Here is a 23,117-nt window from a genome sequence, read left to right on the forward strand (position 1 = left end):
CAGACTGGTTGAATGCTTCCATTGGCACCTGAAATCAGTATTGATGGCATGGCTAAAGAAGCCCAAATGGGTAGATGAACTACCCTCTGGGTCCTTCTGAAGATACGCACAGTGCCTAAGGAAGACCTTCAAATCTCCTCAGCTGAACGAGACTATGGCAAGACCCTTGCAGTCCTGGGCCAGTTCCATCCTTCAGCATCCAGTCAAACCACCCTCACTGCAGTTGCACTGGAGAAACTGCAAGATAAACTAGGCTCACTGGCACCACCACCACCATCGCAATACTGCCAGCCCCCTTTCAAATACACCGCAGAGATATCCTCCTCCCAGTATAGGTTCATGCAAAGGGGCGGATACAGGATGCCCCACCAGCCCCACTCTGAGTGATCCTACAAGGTGCTGCAAAGGAACACATCCACCTTTACACTTGACATCGAGGGCCAAGAGGAACTGTTACGCTGGACTGCTTGAAACTGGCCCACCTGGACTTGTCATAACCAGAACAGGTTACTCAACCAGGACAGGTTACCCAACCAGTAATCTGCTGAAACATTAGACATCACCTTCGACAGATCGTGAGACCATTGGTGTCGGTTCTGGGCCGGAGGTTGTGTGACAACGCACATTGTTGTAGCAGCGAAACAGTCTCGCTTGGTACGTGTGGTCAGTAGGGAATCTGCAGCAAAAATTGCATCGTGGATCCTTCTCTTCCAGTCCAGGCTGGAAGAGCACTTGCGCACTTGCATCAGCATGATCTGAGCTCCGGAACGCAAGAGGCAGGCCAGACACAGCCTTAAAGGCTGCAGTGTGGACCTCCAAGTAAACCAGTTGTTTTGCTCGAGCTCTCAGCCTGTTGTCGCAGTCTTTTCCCTGCACTCGCGCAAAACCCGCTGCAATAGATGGTTTAATTAAATTCTGTTATAAAAACTGAAAATTATTTGCGCATCCTCACTTGCATTTACAGTGTGGTATGTAACCTCCGGAGTCTGTACCATGCTGGTTTGTAAGCACATAAAGACCTTGATTTGAAAGTGCTTTATTAGCATCTTTACTTTGTTTGATCTATTGAACAAGTGAGAACACCAGAACAATACAAATAATTAAAATGATTCTTACGGATTCTATCATTTCAAAAATCCTCAATAATATTGATGCATATTAATCGTATTGCACGTTATTGGGTGTTAATTTAAGTTGTCATTTCAATGCATTACTAAGTTTTTGGAAGTAGCTTTTCCCCAATGAGAATATGAACTGTCTTGCTGTGGTTTATAAGGCTACTAACAACCACAAAACATTCCATGACAACAGTAGGAAATTTTCCTCACTCTACCAGCACCACTCAAAAGAAGCTCTATGCGTTATACATTTGCCTGGTTTGGAATCTGCTCTGTGGGAGCTGGCATTCCAGTTTATCTTTTTCATATGGTAACTTCAATTCATCAGTAGTGAACTTGTTATGAATATCTCAGAAAAATCTTGTGACCATTCTTATAAATATTGCTTCAATCTTTAAATCTATTTAATGAAAGCTCAGGTCTTTGGTTAATGAATTAAAAACAAATGTGTTTTTCCTTTGCATGTTTAAACATTATTACGCAACACCTATATGTGAAATGTAATGCGATGAGCTCTCCTCAATAAATTCTGGTAGGATCAAAACTATTGAAATCTTGGAAGATTTACAAGTGCTATTGCAGAAGAAATACATGAATGTCTGCAGATACCGTGGATGAAGTAAAAACACAATGATGGAGAATCTCAGCTGGTCAAACAGCGTACTTTATGTAGCAAAGATGAAGACCCATAACACACGTATCAGGCTTGAGTCCTTCATCTACGGTATGAAAAAATGTCAGCAGGTTCCTGTCCTTCCCCTTCCACTTGTCTTCTTTCCTCCAGCTCTCCACCCCCTTCCCTGTCCATTTACAAAGCCTTCCCTCCTCCCCTTGCTTGCTGATGTGCCTTGCCTCCCTTATCCACCTATTACCACCAGCCTTTGGGATTGTGTTCGTTCCCTTGATCCTCCCCCACACTACCATTTTGTTCAGGCGTCTGGTGACATTTTTTCATACCTTGCTGAAGGGTTCAAGCATCTTTCAACATGCTACATGAATCTTAAATAGTTCCTCAGAAAGTGAGTGATAAAAATTGAAACACTACCAGGATAAATCTGGCCCATGAATGCAAGTAGTCAGATAGAGAACTAATTATCCCTTGCTAAGCTAATACTGCTCAAATACCTATTCAACTGAGAAGGTCTGCTGGTAGCCCAGGTTCAAGCCACCTTTATTCGGTAATAACCATCAAAATTAATTTTGTTAATTATTTTGCAAGAGCTTATTTTGATGATGGAATCTGTTGTTCTGCTATTAAATATCCAGAAAAATATTTACATATTTGAGATTGACAATATCTCGAGCAGTACCAATATTTATTATTCAATTTGAATTTCAACTGAGGAAACATTTAAGATCCGTCTATATTGGTTGGTTTGGGTAAAGATGTCGGATTTTTATAAACTCAAGAGGGATATAAACAAGCAACAAACATCTTTACAATTCAGTGATAATCATTACTGGTAGTAAAAACTGAATTTTAATTATCAATTTATTTAATTTCCTGAATTTACAGTGTGATATATAACTTCCTGAACTGTTGGGATTTAAGCTTTTTTATCGACATTAAAGCTCCCCACTTCAACTTGATAATCCAGCAATTTAATCATACTTTAATAATCTTTACCAATAAATTGTGCAAAATTGTGTGTAATTAACCTTTTTTTATTCTGATTGTGATCGTATGGATAGTTTTTTTTTAAATATTCAGAAAAGGGTTTGGAATGTGATGATTTTTTAAAACTTTTAACATTACTTATCATCTTACATGAAATGAGCCTGAATTCTGAATTAACTTGTCAATCCTGTGTCATTGCAGGTGCTTATGCGGCAGCGAAAGCAGCTAAATATGGAGGTACATTTTCCTATTTTCTAAGTAAAGTCAATGCTCGCTTTCACTTAAGATAAACAAATCCATACAAACACACAATTACTTTGTTTGCATGCCATTAAATAGATAGTTAGATACTATGAAACTGGCTCTTCAGCTGACGATTAAAGCACGGATGTACGTCCAGGCCAACCTTGATGCCTATCTACGCTAATCACATTTCCCTGCATTTGTCTCATATCTCTCTATTTTTTCCTATTCATATACTGCCCAAAACATTGTAATGATTCAATCTGTGATTGTATTTTTTTCTTCCATCTCACCTGTAACTCATTCCATGTACCCATCAGCCTTTCTGTCCTCTTTAAGTATTTCCCCTCTTAACCTGAACCTATATTTTCTAGAAAAAGTACTATGACACCCTATCCTGTCTCAGCCTCTCATTATTTTAACCTCAGCATTTTTCACTCCACTGACTATAATCAAAGCATATCCATTTTGTTCTTGTAACAGATTACATCCATTCCAAGGCACCATCCTGGATGAATATCATTTCCAATCTTTCTTGCACTACCACATCCTTCCTATAATGTGTTGACTAGTACTGCAAGCACTATTCCATGTGTGGCCTAACCAATGTCTTGTACATCTTGCTATATGGCATCCCAAATCTTATACCCAATATCCCTGCTTATGAAGACATGCAAACTAAAAGTCTGCTTGACCTACCTTTCTACCTGTGCTGCTATTTTCAGTGAGCTATGAACCTGCACCACAAGGTATCTCTGTACATTCACACTTCACCTCGACCTGTTGTTTGCTGTACATGTCCCAAAACGCATAAGATCACACTTGTCTGGATTAAATTCCTTCAGCTAACATTCTGCCCAACTTTCTAGCTGACCTATTTTCTATGTACACTTAGAAAACTATCCAAATTACCTTTAACTCCAATAATCTTCTTCTCCCCACCAAACCTATTTGTCCATGGACATTCCCATCCATGTAATCTATTTATATGATCAGTAATAAGGTCCCTTTAATTCACCACTTGTTACAGATTTCCAGTCAGAAAACAACCCCCTGTTGCTATCCACTGCTATTTATCATTAAGCCAATTTTGGATCCAATTTTCCAAAATAATATGTGCCCTAACTTGCTGGACCAGCCTACTGTGTAGGACCTTGTCAGCAGCCTTGCTGAAGTTCACCTACATCACATCTATTGCTTTGTCTTCATTAATTTGCTCAATAACCTAAAAAAAATAAATTTGTTGTGGAATATTCCCCTTCCACAACTCCATGCTGACTCCCATTATTTGTCTCTCCCTTTAAAAGTAATCATAGAAACTATCGCGAACAATTTTTTCATAATTTACACTACTATTGAGGTTTCTCTGGTGAGCTATTGAACTATCTCTGGTGCCCTTCTTGAATATGGCAACGACATCAGCTGGCCTCCAGTCTTTCAGTTCCACACCCATAGCCAACGATGAGGGTGCAGTGCTGCCAAAGCTCACTGGAGTGCTGCTCCAATACCTCAGGGGACCACTTCAGGCACCTCATGGAGTGGCTCAGGCATCTCCTTGTCACCCTTTTTGGTGAGCTCAGGCACCTAAAAAATTAGCACTGCAGCCCTGCAGTGATTCCCAGTTTAATTCCCTGTTCCATTTATCTGCTGTCTTTCAATCTTCGCTGTCCACTTCCATATTCAAACAGTATGGTATCAAAAAATTTTGGTAACATAAGTATTAGATCAAGATGAATGGTGGAAGAGAGCTGAGAGGTAAATCTGTTGTTTATATATTTAGAAATTGCTGTTAATGAAGCATTTGGTCATCGTAATTATTCCGTACTGGCTTCCCTGTTAATGTGGGAACATATATAGTAATGATTTGTACCTATCAACATTTTCACAGGACAACATAATCAAATGTTTTCATGATACTGCATATACTCACACAACTAGTTTGCATGATTGTCACAGGAGGGGCTCCCAGGATTTGAGCTGGAGCTCCTCTGGGTGCCATTCCAGGTGGCATTTCAGGGGGTTTCCTGGAAAATTTGTTGCCTTAACAATGTATTTTGACATTGATTGAATTGTGTTCATTGAATGGGATGAAATGAGTTTGCGTTAATCTGAGAAGTATTAAAAGTATCAAGAATAAGGATGATCAACTTACAACATGGATCAGAATGTGGAATTATATTGTGGCCATTACAAAGTTACAGAAACCTAGCTCTAGCAAGTGCAGGATTGCCTCATTAATGTTCTGGGGGATTAGATGTTTCAAAAGAGATAGGGAGGGAGGTAAATGTTGGGGAGGTTTTTGGGTTGTTTCCTTTATTATCCAAAGCTGGATTTCCCTGCCCTTATTGTCCTTGTTTCAAACTGGAATATACTTTTGTCCAGCACTGTGAAAAATCTCTTTGAAAGTCTTCCCCTGTTCCTCAACTGTCCCACTATATAGCCTGTATTCCTACTATATGCAAACCAATTCCTCACTCATCCCATTGTAATTAGGCAAAATGGACTGGATTTGGATCAAACTATTGCATCCTCCATTATTCATACTGTGATAACTCTTTCTGAGAGGATCCCTAACTACAAGATTGTTAATTTTACCTATCTCATTGAATGGGACCAGATCTAAAATAACAAACCAAGCATTTATTGCATGACATGTTACCTTGTATGTCCAGTAACATGCTGCTAAGAAAGCTATCACAAATGCATTTTATAAAGTCCTCCTCATAACTGCAATTACTAACTTCATTTCTCCAATCTATGTACAAGTGAAAGTTCACCATGACAACTTCTATTCTATTCCTACATGCCACAGATATTTCTTGGTGAATTGCCTGTGCCACTGTATTATTATTAACTGCTAGTCTATACTCTACTCCCACCAGTGATTCTTTTCACTTACTATTTCTGATCTCTACCCGAATCAATTCAACCTTCTGTTCATGATCTTGTATCGTCTCTCTCTTTCACCCTGATCTTATCGTGAATTAAATATTCTTCCCTTCTTAGTGATCATGAAATATTGTTAGAATCAACATTGTGCAATTCCATCAGTTTTATAGAAAATTGTAGATTACTGTCTCTCTCTTATACTAATATTTCAGGTGCAGTTCCAGGAGGAGGAGTTCCAGGGGGTGTTTCAGGGGGTGTACCAGGAGGTGTACCAGGAGGTGTACCAGGAGGTGTACCAGGAGGTGTACCAGGAGGTGTACCAGGTGGTGTTCCAGGTAATTTTGATACTACTTATAATTTAAATATATTTTAATGAAAATATGCATGTTTTATTGCTTGCAATATTTTTAACCATAAGGTAAATGTGCTTTGGATTCAGAAGATGTCTTTCAATTTTTTTTTCTCTGCTGTAATTAGATGAAACATACAAGATGGTATGACACAAGACCAGTATGGACTGGGTTTATATGGAGGAGATTCAGGATATCTCTAGCTTTAAACTGAAAATTTGTTTAGTGTGGCTTTGTTGCGGCGATCAGGCGCCACGTTTCATGCATGGTCAGCGGGACATTCACGGGAAAGAGGGGGTTTTGGGGCCTTCATTTCCAGTTCGGAAGAGGACATGCGTGCTTGCGTCAGCGTGATGTCAGCTCCGGACAGCAAGGTGTGGACCAGACACAGCCTCAAAGGCGGCAGTGTGGAATTCAAAGTAAAGCAGTTTTGTTACTCAAGCTCTCAGCCTTTTGTCTCAGTCTTTTCACTGCACTCGCTCAAAACCCACAACACTGGAGACCCCAACAAGTCTCCACATCCTGAAGACTTGGCTCAATGGACCTGGCAGCCATAGGAACCATTGCGTTGAATCTGTCAACTTTCTGAACAAACGGGTTGTGCACTTGGTTTGGCCAAGCAGAGGCCCAGTTCCAGATCAAATAAATAACCTCCATTTCAACCAGATACCTCTGTGATGTCTGCTCACTCGTCCAGGATGACGCTTCATAGGTAAATGACCTCATCCATGCACTGCCTAAGGAAGGTAAATACATGGCTCTTACAAACCTCCTTATTAGCACATTCGGTCAGTCACAGTGCAAGAGGGCTACCAGGCTCCTTCACTTGGATTTCCTGGCGATTGGACCCTGTCCGCTCTCATGGACGAAACGCTCACCCTTGCAGAAGGGCACAAGCCCTGCCTCATGTACAGGCAGGCGTTTCTCGAGCAGATGCCCACAGACATCAGACTCCTATTGGTAAATGTGGATTTCAGCGACCCACGCAGGGTCGTAGCACAAGCAAATATTCTTCACCGCTCCAAGCACAAGACCTTAGATACCGTGAACTGTGTTACATGGCTTCTGCCAAGGGCAACACCCAAGTCCTGTCCATCACATGAACAGGCCCCTCCCTGACAGAAAACAGAAAGGCCTGACCCAAATTGGTGCTTCTAACATCAGCGTTGAGGGGTACCAGTTCGCAGGTGCCGCCAGCCTTGCTTGTTTCTGGGAAACGACGGGGCCAGCCATCATTAGTGGCTGTGGCGGCTGGCCAACAGACTGGTTACGTGATTCCATCTTTACAATCGACACCAGGGGCAAAGAGGAACTGTTACAGTGGACCGCTTGAATCTGGCCCACCTGGACTTGTCATAACCAGTACAGGTTCCCCCGCCAGTACGTAGGGGTCAGACACCAAGACAACAGACATCACGCTCGACAGATCGTGAGGCCATTGGTACCAGTTCGCAGGTGCCGCCAGCCTTGCTTGTTTTTGGGAAACAACGGGCTGCAGCAGCTGGCCAACTGAACAGCCTACCATTCTCAGGCCAACAGACTTGTTGAATGCTTCCATGGGCACTTGAAATCAGTATTGATGGCATGGCTAAAGAAGCCCAAATGGGTAGATGAACTACCCCTTGGGTCCTCCTGAAGATACGCACAGTGCCTAAGGAAGACCTTCAAGTCTCCTCAGTCTAACTAGTCTATGGTGAGACCCTTGCAGTCCTGGGCCAGTTCCATCCTTCAGCGTCCAGTCAAACCACCCTCACTGCAGTTGCACTGGAGAGACTGCAAGATAAACTAGGCTCACTGGCACCACCACCACCATCGCAACATTGTCAGCCACCTTTCAAATACCCTGCAGAGATATCCTCCTTCCAGTGTATGTTCATGCAAAGGGGCGGATGCAGGATGCCCAACTAACACCATTCTGAGCGATCCTTACAAGGTGCTTCAAAGGAACACATCCACCTTTACACTTGACATCGAGGGCAAAGAGGAACTGTTACGCTGGACTGCTTGAAACTGGCTCACCTGGTCATAACCAGGACAGGTTACCCAACCAGTACATGGGCATTAGCAGCCAAGACAGTAGACATCACCCTCGACAGATCGTGAGACCATTGGTGTCGGTCTGGGGCGGAGGTTGTGTGGGAACGCACATTGTTGTAGCAGCGAACCAGCCCCACTTGGTACGTGTGGTCAGTAGGGAATCTGCAGCAAAAATGGTGTCATGGATCCTTCTCTTCCAGTCCAGACTGGAAGAGCACTTGCGCACTTGCATCAGCATGATCTGAGCTCCGGAACGCAAGAGGCAGGCTAGACACAGCCTTAAATGCTGCAGTGTGGAACTCCAAGTAAACCAGTTGTGTTACTCGAGCTCTCAGCCTGTTGTCTCAGTGTTTTCCCTGCACTCGCGCACAACCTGCTGCAATAGACTGTTTAATTAAATTCTGTTATAAAGAGTGAATATTATTTGTGCATTCTCACTTGCATTTACAGAGTGGTATGTAACCTCCGGAGTCTGTACCATGCTGGTTTGTCAGCACATAAAGACCTTGATTTGAAAGTGCTTTATTAGCATCTTCACTTTGTTTGATCTATTGAACAAGTGAGAACATCAGAACAATGCAAATAATTAAATTGATTGTTACGGATTCTATCCTTTCAAAAATCTTCAATAATATTGATGCATATTAATCGTATTACATTTAATTTAATTTAAGTTGTCATTTCAATGCATTACTAAGTTTTTGGAAGTAGCTTTTCCCCAATGAGAATATGAACGTCTTGTTACTAACAACCACAAAACATTACATAACAACAGTAGGAAATTTTCCTCACTCTACCAGCACCACTCAAAAGAAACTCTATGCGTTATTCATTTGCCTGATTTGGAATATGCTCTGTGGGAGCTGGCATTCCAGTTTATCTTTTTCATATAGTAATTTCAATTCATCAGTAGTGATCTTGTTATGAATATCTCTGAAAAATCTTGTGACTATTCTCAATATATATTGCTTCAATCTTTTAAATCTTCTATTTAAATGAAAACTCAGGACTTTTGTTACTAAATTAAAAACAAATGTGTTTTTCCTTTGCATGTTTAACCATTATTACTCAACACCTCAGTATGAAATGTAATGTGATGAGCTCTCCTCAATGAATTCTGGTAGGATCAAAACTATTGAAATCTTGGAAGATGTAGAAGTGCTATTGCAAAAGAAATACATGAATGTCTGCAGATACCGTGGTTGAAGTAAAAACACAATGCTGGAGAATCTCAGCTGGTCAAACAGCGTATTTTATGTACCAAAGATAAAGATACATAACACACGTATCAGGCTTGAGTCCTTCATCTACAGTCTGCAAAAATGTCAGCAGGCACCCATCTTCCCCTTCCACTTGTCTTCTTTCCTCCAGCTCTCCACCCCCTTCCCTGTCCATTTACAAAGCCTTCCCTCCTCCCCTTGCTTGCTGATGTGCCTTGCCTCCCTTATCCACCTATTACCACCAACCTTTGGGATTGTGTTCGTTCCCTTGATCCTCCCCCACACTACCATTTTGTTCAGGCGTCTGGTGACATTTTTTCATACCTTGCTGAAGGGTTCAAGCATCTTTCAACATGCTACATGAATCTTAAATAGTTCCTCAGAAAGTGAGTGATAAAAATTGAAACACTACCAGCGTAAATCTGGCCCATGAATGCAAGTAGTCAGATAGAGAACTAATTATCCCTTGCTAAGCTAATACTGCTCCAATACCTATTGTGATAGTACAGATTCTATCACCCATGTGTATATGTACAGATTGTAGTGTAGTATGACTGTGATTGGCTGAGAGCATAGCCCCGCCTACTGACGGATCTTAAAGGGTTGCTCCAAGCTAGACCAGGTCTGGACTGGTCCACCTACATGTGATACGTTCCAGTCTTCTAATTAATAAAAGCCTTGGTTTGAATCAACAAGTCTTTGATTCTTTTGATGCGCTCTACAATTTTATTAACTAGAAAGTTTTGAAGGGATGGAGCGTAGGCTATGGCTGGAATGCCTCGACATCAACCCACAGTCGGCTACAACCTCAAGTGACTTTAAGCACTGGGTGAGGTGCTTTGAAACATACTTGCAACCCTCTGACCCTGGCCTGATAGAGGACAGCTATCGACTACTAATATTGATGACTATGGTGCCCCAAGAGTCTACCCGAGCATCCAGGACACGACCACTTATGCCGCAGCCATGAAGGTGCTGAAATGGATCTATACTCGGTATAAACTAGCGACAAGGAGACAACAGCCTGCTGATTCCTGTAGAGCTTATATTCCAGCACTAAGGGTAATGGGCAGGGACTGTGTCTGCACTGTCAGAACTGCTGCAGAGATCACAGAGGATCTAATTCAAGATGCCTACATGGCCGGGGTCCAATCGAATGAGGTGAGGCAGCGCCTGCTAGAACACGGGGGAGAAAACCTAGAGGACGTGATCCGGATCGCAGAGACAATGGAGGATGCGGTCTTAAGTATGGTAATGTACTCTCCGGGATGGACCCCACGTTCTGATGTGAGTAGGATGCCCTCCCTCTACCCTACTACCCCCTGGCGTACCAACAGCCTGTCAGCTGCCGCCACGCTGCCCGAAGCGACCCCAAAGTGTTATTTCTGCGGGAGGGACAAGCACAGCAGGTCCCAGTGCCCGGCGAGAAAAGCCAGGTGCCAGAAGTGCCTTAAAAACGGCCACTTTGCTGTAGTCTGTCTCCAAAATGGCCACCATCAAACACAGTGCCTTGTGTGAAGCCCAACTGCCACCCTCCAATTCAAACATTTCTTCGAGTTCTCATCTAATGAGAGCGAGGGCTCCACCGCATGGCAGCGCCTGACATCAAGGGGCAGTCGCCAAGCGCGGAAGGTACAACCCATCCTCGCCGCAATGACGTTGGCCTGCTTCACCCTCCCTCACAAAGCAATGTCTGATCAGGCCCTAGCCCCAACTTTAACCGCCGCTCCCAACCAGGAACCTGCCACCGCCATCACCGTTGAGCTCGCCGCTGCCACTACCGATGCTGCCAACCAGGGACCCGCCGACGCTGCTGACCAAGGACATACCACACCCACCGCCAATACCAATGCTGTCGACCGGGGACCCGCCACCACCGAAGCAGCCGACCAGATACCCGCCACCACTATTGACGCTGCCGACTAGGGACACACCACTACGACCGACCCGGTACCCACCACTGACAACCGCCTGACTGACCACCCCATCGCTGACAGTGACCCACAGCATTTATTGTTGGCTGGCCGACACCCCCAGCAGGCTGCAGGCAGCAGCACCAACTCCTCAATGCTGACTGCCTCAGCCTGACTGTTTCTGTGACGTCACCACCTCACGTTGCATGATGTCATCACATAGGACTCCACTGTCCCCATTACAAGTCACTGCATCAGTAACCCTAGACCAGGACTGCCCCCATCCCCTCACAAAAGCAATGGAACTGATTAAAGTGCATGGACACTGTACCAATTGCTTATTTGACTCGGGGTCAACTGACAGTTTTATCTACTCAGACCAGGCCCACTGTTGCGGACTGGCTATTCTCCCCACTGCCCAGAAGATTTCATTGGCGACCAAATCCCACGTGACCAGGGTAAAAGGGATATTGCGTGGTGACCCTGATAGTCCAGGGAATCAAGTTCACAAACTTCAAACTATTTGTCCTTCCCCAACTGTGCGCCCCTGTACTGCTGGGACTAGACTTTCAGAGCCAGTTTCATACAGTTTCCCTGCACTTTGGGGGCCCTCATGCTCCACTCTCTGTCTGTAACCACTCAACTCCTGAAGCCTCCTGCCAGCGGCAGCCTGAGCCACCCACCCCCATGCCCCGGGGCCTCACCTGTAGCCTCTCCACCCTCCGAGTAGCTCTGCCAGCGCTCTTCACAAACCTCACCCCTGACTGGAAGCCTATGGCCAATAAAAGCCGGCAATATACTTATGAACATTGGAAATTTATCACAAGTGAGGTGCGCAGACTGCTGGATGAGGGCATTATCAAACTAGCTAGAGTCCATGGAGGGCCCAGGTGGTGGTTGTTAAAAACGGGGAGAAACCGCAGATGGTGGTTGACTACAGCCAGACAATCAACTGCCTCACGCTTCTGGATGCGTACCCCCCTTCCACGGATCACGGATGTGGTGAATCAGATCGCCCAATACCGCTTGTTCTCCACCATTGACTTACAATCGACCTATCACCAGCTCCTGATCCGCCAAGAAGACTGAACTTTCACGGCCTTCGAAGCGAATGGGCGGCTGTATCAATTCCTCAGGGTACCCTTTGGGGTCATGAATGGCGTCGCGGTCTTCTAGAGGGAAATGGACCGGATGGTGGACCAGAACGGGCTAACTTCTACTTTCCTGTATCTGGACAATGTCACCATCTGCAACCATGACACGGAGGATCATGATGCCAACCTTGAGAAATTTTTTCAGACTGCAATTCGACTGAACTTGACCTACAGTTTCCAAGTGTGTCTTCCGGACCACTTGGTTCGCAATTCTAGATTACGTGATGGAGAACGGGGTGGTAATGCCAGACCCTGACCGCATGCTTCCCCTCATGGACTTGCTCCACACCCAGAAGGCACTCAGACGCTGCCTGGGCTTTTTCTCCTACTATGCCCAATGGGTTCCACACTATGTCGATAAGGCATGGCCACTCATCAAGACCACCTCCTTCCCCCTGTCAACTGAAGAAAGAGCGGCCTTCCTCCGCATCAAATCGGACATCGCCGCTGCAACACTGCATGCCATCGACAAGTCCATCCTGTTTCATGGCAAGAGCAATGCGTCCGACTTTGCACTGGCAGCCACTTTGAACCAGGCCGGCTGGCCTGTAGCCTTCTCCAGAACCCTCCAGGGCCCTGAGAGCTGACACTCCTCTGTCGAGAAGGAGGCCCAGGCCATAGTCAAAGCAATATGTGATTGGAGACACTACCACATTTGCAGGAACTTTATACTGCTGACTGACCAATACATGGTCTCCTTCATGTTTAGCAATACCCAGCGAGGCAAGAACAAGAATGACAAAATTGCCAGGTAGAAAATCGAACTCTCCACCTTTAATTATGACATACTGTATCGGCCTGGTAAACTCAATGACCTGCCAGATGAGCTCTCCAGGGGGGACTTGTGCCAACATACAACTGGACAGGCTGCAGAGACTCCACGAGGATCTCTATCATCCAGGGGTCACTAGGTTCGTGCACTTTGTCAAAGCTCTACACAGTCGTGGAGATTCGCTCCATGACCCGAGCATGCATGGTTTGCACTGGTTCTTCCATCCGGAGAACACCCACGTCATCAAAGCCACCTGACCCTTTGAGTATCTCAACGTGGACTTCAAGGGGCCCCTACTGTCAACCAACCATAAAACCGACATCCTTACGGCCATCGACGAGTACTCCCACTTCCTGTTCGCTGTGCACTGCTCGGACATGACCACCTCCTCAGTCATAGAGGCCCTGCCCAACATCTTCGCCATCTTCGGGTACCCCAGTTGCATCTACAGTGACAGGGGGTCCTCTTTTATGAGTGCAGAGCTGCAACAGTACCTTCTGAAGCATAGAATTGCTTCAAGTAGGAACACCAGCTATAACCCACGTGGTAATGGGCAAGTCAAAAGAGAGAATGCCACTGTCTGGAAAGCGGTTACGCTTGCCCTCCTGTCCTACCAAAGCTCTCCCCACCTCTCGCTGGCAGGACATACTCTCTAGTGCCCTACACTCCATCCGCTCCCTCCTATGTACCGCGACCAATGCCACCCCCCACCCCCCACCCATGAAAGGATATTCTCTTTCCCGAGGAAATCCAAATTGGGAACAACCATATCAGCGTGGCTCACGTTTCCCAGGCCAGTCTTCCTGCGATGCCACGTCCAGTACTCAAAGAACAACCCCTTGGTTGACCGAGTGACTCTGCTCCATTTGAACCCGCATTATGCCTATATTGAGTACACGGATGGGCGGCAGGACACAGTCTCAGTAAGGGACCTAGCCCAAGCCAGATCAGACCCAGCAGTGCTTCCAACCCAACCTCCCCCAAATCCTTCTCCTCCTGGTCATGTGCTTGAACAAAGGGACCAGCACCACCCCACCGGCTCAGGCCAGACTGTCGACAACACCATTGGGGAATTGAGCGAAGCAGTGGCCGCACCCGACGAGCCTGCCAGTGACACGACTCCAGTGACCCCAATCCCAGCACCACGCTGGTCAGGCCAGATGGTCAGGCCCCCTGACTGGTACAGTCCCTAACCACCAGTGGGCCCTTTTTACTTTTTTTTTACAGCCCTCCATCCACCCCGGGGTCAATTCTCAGAGAAGAGGTGAATGTGATAGTACAGATTCTATCACCAATGTGTATATGTACAGATTGTAGTGTAGAATGACTGTGATTGGCTGAGAGCGTAGCCACATCTATTGTCAGGTCTTAAAGGGTTGCTTTAAGCCAGACCAGGTCATTCTGAACTGGTCGACCAACATGTGATACGCTCCAGTCTTCTCGTTAATAAAAGCCTTGGTTTGGATCAACAAGCCTTTGATTCTTTCGACGTGCTCTCCACCTATTTAACTGAGAAGGTCTGCTGGTAGCCCAGGATCAAGCAACCTTTATTCGGTAATAACCATTAAAATTAATTTTGTTAATTATTTTGCAAGAGCTTATTTTGATGATGGAATGTGTTGTTCTGCTATTAAATATCCAGAAAAATATTTACATATTTGAGGTTGACAATATCTCGAGCAGTACCAATATTTATTATTCAATTTGAATTTCAACTGAGGAAACATTTAAGATCCGCCTATATTGGTTGGTTTGGGTAAAGATGTCGGATTTTTTTTAACTCAAGAGGGATATAAACAAGCAACAAACATCTTTACAATTCAGTGATCATCATTACTGGTAGTAAAAACTGAATTTTAATTACAGATTTATTTAATTTCCTGAATTTTCAGTGTGGTATATAACTTCCTGAACTGTTGGGATTTAAGCTTTTTTATCGAGATTAAAGCTTCCCACTACAACTTGATAATCCAGCAATTTAATCATACTTTAATAAACTTTACCAATAAATTATGCAAACTTTGTGTGTAAGTAACCTTTTTTTATTCCGATTGTGATCATTTTTTTAAAAATATGAATGGTGAATATTCAAAAAAGGGTTTGGAATGTGATGATTTTTTAAAACCTTTAAACATAACTTATCATCTTACATGAGATGAGCCTGAATTCTGAGTTAACTTGTCAATCCTGTGTCATTGCAGGTGCTTATGCGGCAGCGAAAGCAGCTAAATATGGAGGTACATTTTCCTATTTTCTAAGTATTTTCCTATTTACACTTAAGATAAACAAATCCATGCAAACACACAATTACTTTGTTTGCATGCCATTAAATAGATAGTTAGATACTATGAAACTGGCTCTTCAGCTGACGATTAAAGCATGGATGTACGTCCAGGCCAACCTTGATGCCTATCTACGCTAATCACATTTCCCTGCATTTGTCTCATATCTCTCTATTTTTTCCTATTCATATACTGCCCAAAACATTGTAATGATTCAATCTGTGATTGTATCTGTTTCTTCCACCTCACCTGTAACTCATTCCATGTACCCATCAGCCTTTCTGTCCCCTTTAAGTATTTCCCCTCTTAACCTGAACCTATATTTTCTAGAAAAAGGACTATGACACCCTATCCTGTCTCGGCCTCTCATAATTTTATGTACCTCTAAAAACCTCAGCATTTTGCACTCCACTGACTACAATCAAAGCATATCCAATTTGTCATTGAACCTGATTACATCCATTCCAAGGCAACATCCTGGATGAATATCTTTTCCACTCTTTCTTGCACTACCACTTCCTTCCTATAGTGTGTTGACTAGTACTGCAAGCACAATTCCATGTGTGGCCTAACCAATGTCTTGTACATCTTGCTATATGACGTCCCAAATCTTATACTCAGTATACCTCATCTTATACTCAATATCCCTGCTTATGAAGACATGCAGGCTAAAAGTCTGCTTAACCTGCCTTTCCACCTGTGCTGTTATTTTTAGTGAGCTTTGAACCTGCACCACAAGGTATCTCTGTAAATTTACACTTCACCTCTACACATTGTTTACTGTACATGTCCCAAAATGCATAAGATCACTGGATTAAATTTCTTCAGCTCCCATTCTGCCCAACTTTCTAGCTGATTTATTTCCTATATACCCTTAGGAAACCATTCTAATTATCTTTAACTCCAATAATCTTCTTCTCCCCAGCAAATCTGTTTGTCCATGGACAGTTCCATTCACGTAATTTATTTATATGATCATTCATAAGGTCCAAACATTGTTCCCTGTAATACACCACTGGTTGCAGATTTCCAGATGGGAAACAATCCTCTGTTGCTATCTACTGCTATTTATCACTAAGCCAATTTTGGATCCAATTTTCCAAAATAATATGTACCCAAACTTACTGGACCAGCCTACTGTGTAGGACATTGTCAGAAGCCTTGCTGAAGTTCATTTACATCACATCTATTGTTTTGTCTTCATTAATTTGCTTAATAATCTCAAAAAAAAATCAAATTTGTGAGGGAATATTTCCCTCCCACAACACCATGCTGACTCCGATTATTTGTCTCTCCTTTTAAAAATAATCGTAGATACTATCCTATGAATTTTTTTGTAAGTTATGCTACTATTGAAGTTTGAGTTGCTGTCCTGTAGTCTCCTGGTTTATCCCTGGTGCCCTTCTTGAATATGGCAACAACATCAGCTGGCCTCCAGTCTTTCAGTACCACACCCATAGCTAAAAATCAGAAGTGCAGTGCTACCAGAGCTTACCGGAGTGCTGGTCCGGCACCTCAGGGGGCCACTTCAGGCACCTGATGGAGCGGCTCCGGCATTTCCTTGTCGTCGATTTTGGTGAGCTCAGGCACGTAAAAAATAAGCACTGCATCCCTGCTAGAGGATGCATAATTCTCCAAGAGACTTCAAGCAGTCTCCTCCCTTGATTCCCAGTTTAATTTCCTGTTTATTTCATCTGCTGTCTTTTATATTTTGCTGTCCACTACCAGTTCACCAGCACCATATTCAAGCTGTTAGGCATCAAAAAATTTTGGAAACAAAAATATTAGATCAAAATGAATGGTGGAAGAGAGCTGAGAGGTAAATCTGCTGTTTATAAATTTATAAATTGCTGTTACTGAAGCATTTGGTCATCGTAATTATTCCGTACTGGCTTCCCTGTTAATGTGGGAACATATATAGTAATGATTCGTACCTATCAACATTTTCACAGGACGACATAATCAAATGTTTTCATGATACTGCATATACTCACACAACTAGTTTGCATGATTGTCACAGGAAGGACTCCCAGGATTTCAGCTGGAGCTGTTCCAGGTGGCATTTCAGGGGGTATTCCTGGAAAATTTGTTGCCTTCACAATGTATTTTGACATTGATTGAATTATGTACATTGAATGGGATGAAATGAGTTTACATTAATCTGAGAAGCATTAAAAGTTTCAAGAATAAGGATGATGAACTTACAACATGGATCAGAATGTGGAATTACGATGTTGTGGCCATTACAGTGATATATAAACTCAGTTCTTGCCAGTGCAGGATTGCCTAATTAGTGTTCTAGGGGATAAGATGTTTCAAAAGGAATAGGGAGGGAGGTAAAAGCTGGGGAAGTTTAGAGTGGGGGGCAGGGAAGGTAGTGGCAACGCTGATCTTTGTATCATAGCTGCAGAAAGGGAGGACATCCTGGAGGTTTTATCTACTCAATGTTGGTGAAAGTCTGGCTCATGAGTGAGCAATCAGTCTATTGGGAGTGTTCTGTAGGCCCCCAAAATAGCCTTCAGGCCACTGAGGACCAGGTAAGCAGGAAAATTATTGAAAGGTTGTTGACATGGGTGACTTCAATTTCCCAAATATTAATTGGCAATTCCTTAATACAAAAATGTTGATTGGGCAGAATTTATTACCAGTAGGTATGTCAAGAAGGATTCCTGACAGTATGTGGACAGACTGACAAGATGAGAGGCCCTATTGGATTTAGTACTAAGCAATAAATCTGGTTAGGTGACAGACCTCTCAGTGGCAAGCATTTCGGAGATAGTGACCATGAGCTTTTGAACTTTAGCATGGCCATGGATAAGGATTGGAGCAAACAAAATGAAGAACTATTTAATTGGGGGAGGGCTAATTGTAAGGTATGAGGCAAGAACTTTGGATTGTAAAATGTGAACAGATGTTTTCAGGGACAGTAAAAAATGTGGAGGTTATTCAGGGACCACTTGCATGAGTGTCTGGAGAAGTTTTTCCCCACTGAGACAGAAAGAATGGTAGAGTAAAAAAACCATGGTTAACAAGAGAAGTGGAACAGTTACACGTGAGGAAAATTGAAGCATATTAAGGTTTACGAAGTAAAAATCAGACAAGGCATTTGTGAATTATAAGGTAGCCAGGAAGGAGCTTAAGAAGAGTCTTAGAACTGGAAGGGGACATGTAAATGCCTTGGCAATTTGGATTAAGAAAAACCCCAAGGCATTCTATGCATGCATGACGATTCAAGATTCAGAATTATTTTATTGTCATATAATACAATAGTGTGATATTATTACTAAATTTTCTTTGGTTTACCGTAAGGTAGACAAAGATTTATCATCAACAGAAATTGTTCTGCACTCCTTACAGTTAGAGGTCGGGAAGCAAAAGAAAGACCCCTCTCACCACCCCCGCCCCCCCCCCCCAGAGTGTCTGTGATTTTGCCTCCAGTATTTACATAGCTTCCACAATCACACAGCCTTATGTCCAAACCATCAGCAACCCAAGTGCCAGAACAAAACCTCTGACAAGATCAGGAAGCCTCCAGCACCCTTGGCCCCCTTTTGCGTCCCAGTTCTAATACTTGGTATCCCTTCAACCACTTTCCAGCAGCCCGCAGCGTGGTATGAGTCCCTTCACTGCAGTTGCCAGATCCCCACATCCTGTACTGAATCCTCGCCTCAAGTCACCCCACCCTGCCACGTGTTATCTTCAACCTCAGAGCTACTCGCTGGTCTGTCGCTGTGGTCACCGTCCCATGGGTTGTTTATTCTGCTTCTTCAAAAATGGGGGTGGTCTCTCTGTTTTCTGGTGCCCTGCATCAGTCCTCTGCTTCCCTGGACGTTGCAATCTGTCTTGGCCTGCTGTTGAACATCCACGTTGCCATCTTGGGCTCAGACTACTTGGTCGCAGGATTTTAAAATAAACCACCATCAGCTCCTATAACAGGCCATTTAAAGCCTAAATAGAGCCAATGGCAATGAGACTGGGCGGTTGCAACTTCCAGGGTAGCGCAGTGTGTCCACTCTCCACAAGCCAGCGGCAGCACTGCCATTAGAGCAGCTCCGCCAGTGCCCCCATTTTAATTTTTGGATTAGAATGAGGGTAGGGAGTCTATAGGGAGAATGGGGGGACATGTGCCAGAGGCAGAGGAGGTAGGGGAAGTCCTAAATGAATACTTTGCTTCATTGCTCACCAGGGAGAGGGACCTTGGTGAATGTGAGGTCATTGTAAAACAGGCTGATGTGATGGAGCATGTTGAGGTTAAGTAAGAGGTAGTGTTGGAGTTTCTGAAAATCATTAGACCAACTAAGTCCCCAGCACCAGATGGGATCTCCAAGCCAGACTTCAACATCGATGAGACGTCAGGAAGTGCTGCATGATGTGTTTCACGGAAACATGCTGAAACGTAGACATTCTGGTCCCGGCACTGCAGCCCAAGGGCTACATCCTCCATCGCGCAGATCAAACACCGGCATCTGGAAAAACCATAAGAGGCAGCGTTTGTGTCATCATCAATTCATTGTTGTGCGCAGTCATGACGGTTACATCCCTGTCCTGCTCCCCCAACCTGGAACATCTGGTGATCAAGTATTGCCCATTCTATCTGATGAGGGAGTTCACTGCTATCACCCTGGTCACGGTGTACATTCTGCCCCAGGCCAATGTCAGGCTGGCACTGGAGGGTCTGAGCACAGTGATAAACAACCATGAGTGAGCACATCTGATGCCTTCCTGATCATTGTGGGAGACTTCAATCAGGCCAATCTGAAGAAGTCTCTGACAAACTACCACCAACACGTCACATTCGAGACCAGGGGAAAGAATACACTTGACAATTACTAAACCACCATGAAGAATGCATACTGAGCCATTACACCGTACTGCAGCAAGTCTGATCACCTGGCTGTACTTCTACTCCCGGCGTACAAGCAGAAACTGAAGAACACCGCACCAGAGATGAAGACGGTAAAGGTATGATTGAGGGAGGTGGAAGAGCATCTGCAGGATTGCTTTGAATAGGTGAACTGGAACATATTCAAGAACTCATCTATAGACTTGAATGACTATGCAACAGGTGTCACTGACTTCATCAAGACCTGGATTGATGCATGTGTGCTCATACACAAATACTGGGTGTTCCTCAACCAGAAGCCCTGGATGAATCAAAGAATCCACAACCTGCTGAGAGTGAGAACAAAGGCATTTAAGGTCAGGGATTGAGATCTTTACAAGACGTCCAGGTACGACCTGTGGAAGGCCATCTCTGAAGCAAAGTGGCAATTCTGGAGGAAGCTAGAGACAGAGACAGATACATGCCATCTATGCAGGGAGTGCAGGCCATTACAGCCTATAAAGCAAAGGCGAACATTTTAGATACCTGTGATGCTTCACTCCCAGATGAGCTGAACACCTTCTATGCCTACTTTGAAGAGAAGATCCAACCAGTGCCTACTAGAATCCATGAAAAGGCTGAGGACCCTGTGATATCTGTCCCTGAGGGCAATGTCAGAACACCATTCAAGGCATCAGAGCCTGATGGCATGGCTGGCAAGGTTTCCCAGGGTGGCAATGGCCAAACCCAGAGGACATCAGGTAAAAGTTTAGGAAAGCTGTAGATTTTTTACACAAAGACTGGTTGGTGCCAGGAAAACATTGCCAGGGATGATGATGGAGACTGAATCGTTGAGAACATTTTAAAGATTCATAGGTTGGCACATGGATATGAGAAAAATGGAGGGTTATGGGTTGTGAGGGAGAGAAGAATTTGACTGATGGTGGAGTAGGTTTATATGTCAGTACAATGTCGTGGGCTGAAGAGCCTTCACTGTGCTGTACTGTTCTATTTTCTATGACTTATTTATTCCAGATTTTGCAATTATGCACAGTGCCCTCTGTAATGTTTGGAACAAAGACATTTTTTTCCTTTATTTGCCTCTGTAATCTTCAGTTTTCAATTTTATATTTTGTATATATTTTGGTTTGAGCTTTTAGGAATTACAACACTTTTTGCTGTTTGGGACATTTGGCTTCACAGGTGTTGATAGGTACTCAGGTATGTTTAATTGCTTCATTGGTGCAGGTATAAGAGAGTTAAGGCTTGTTTCAAAGTTTTTGATCACCAAAATGTATGCAAATAACTTTGAATAAAATCTGGAATGTGCACTTTAATTACATGTGAATTGTTTGATTGCAAATTGAAAACTGAGGATCACGGGGCAAATAAAGGAAAAAAGTGTTTTTGTCCCAAACATTATGGAAGGCTCTGTATATTTGGTCTGCATTTGAAAGTAGTGTTTCACTGCTGTGGTTAGATTACCCATTCAGCAATCATGGTGTGATGCACATACAGAGTGAGTGAATTTCTCGAGAGGAAACACACAATCACATACTTGCCAATGGTTGAACTGGGTCCTGATAAGGTGAACAATGAGAGTCTGTTTCCTAGGATCTAAGATGAGATGGTGTAACTACAAGGTAAGGGGTGGGATTTAGAAAGAACGTGAAGGGACAGTTTTTGCTCAGACAGTGGTGGGCATATAGAACAAGCTGCCATTCAAAGTGGTGGAGGCAGGTACAATAGCTTCCTTTAAAATATCCATTCTCAACGGTTGCCCTGCAGCCTCCCTGGGGGCCACAGAAAATTTAAAAGTTTTGTTTTCTTTTCACCTCACATAACAAATATTTTAAAAGTTTGTTTTTGTAGCTGAGAAGAGAGAAGTATGGTAAATACCAAAACTTGACTGCTTCACAGCGAAGATGGCACATAAATTTTTAGCAGAGTCCTAGGGGGGCCTTTTCAGAAAAAAAGGTTGAAAATGGCTGCTTTAAAAAAACACTTGGATAACTACATGGATGAGAGTGGGCTGGAGGGGTATGGGCCTAATGCAGGCAAGTGGGACTGAAGCAAGAAGGCACGTTTGTTCAGCTAGGCCTGAGGCCTGTTTGCATTATTGATTGTAGCTGTTCTCTCTTTCCTATCTATCCACCCCGTCTTATTACAGGTGGATATGCTGTAGCCAAAGCATCTAAATATGGAGGTAATCAATCAATTACATGGAGCCTCAGAGGCAATCCTGTATCCATGAAAATGTTCAGAACTTCCCTTAGACAGCTGGCAATCATCTATAGATCCCAGGAAAGGACTGCAGATACTGGAAATCTGAAACAAATGGTAAATCCTGAAAGAATCAGGAGGTTAAACAGCATCTGTAGAAACCTGACAGAAGCTGTGTGACAGCTGAGTGCTTCAGCTTTCCTGTTTTTGATTTTAACATGCTATGGAGATATATTTGCAGTGATGTGCTTTCAAATACCACAATATTACATGCTCAATTGTAATAATGTTTTTTCACATAACTTTTCAAATAAATAGTAGAATATCACAATATTACATGCTCAATTGTAATAATGTTTTTTCACATAACTTTTCAAATAAATAGTAGAATATTATATAAATTGTGTTTTCATGTTCCTCAGTTTAGAATCTGCCGTTGCTCACTGATGCCTTTTGTTGTTATCATTAAGTACTTT

At 43.6% G+C, this 23,117-nt stretch overlaps 1 protein-coding gene across 11 annotated transcripts in view; it reads left to right on the forward strand.

The window, feature by feature from the left end:
- Window positions 1-23,117, forward strand: part of LOC138749782 (elastin-like) — a 270,705-nt gene that overhangs the window by 127,263 nt on the left and 120,325 nt on the right. For 10 of the 11 annotated variants that reach the window (XM_069911641.1, XM_069911643.1, XM_069911638.1 and 7 more), the window contains 3 exons: window positions 2,938-2,973; window positions 6,081-6,203; window positions 15,516-15,551. In XM_069911641.1, coding sequence (XP_069767742.1) covers window positions 2,938-2,973; window positions 6,081-6,203; window positions 15,516-15,551 — 195 coding nt within the window. The remainder of the gene's footprint in view (window positions 1-2,937; window positions 2,974-6,080; window positions 6,204-15,515; window positions 15,552-23,117) is intronic. The other variant, XM_069911636.1, reaches the window with a different exon arrangement.

Source organism: Narcine bancroftii, chromosome 14 (assembly GCF_036971445.1).
Source record: "Narcine bancroftii isolate sNarBan1 chromosome 14, sNarBan1.hap1, whole genome shotgun sequence".
Classification (NCBI taxonomy): domain Eukaryota; kingdom Metazoa; phylum Chordata; class Chondrichthyes; order Torpediniformes; family Narcinidae; genus Narcine; species Narcine bancroftii.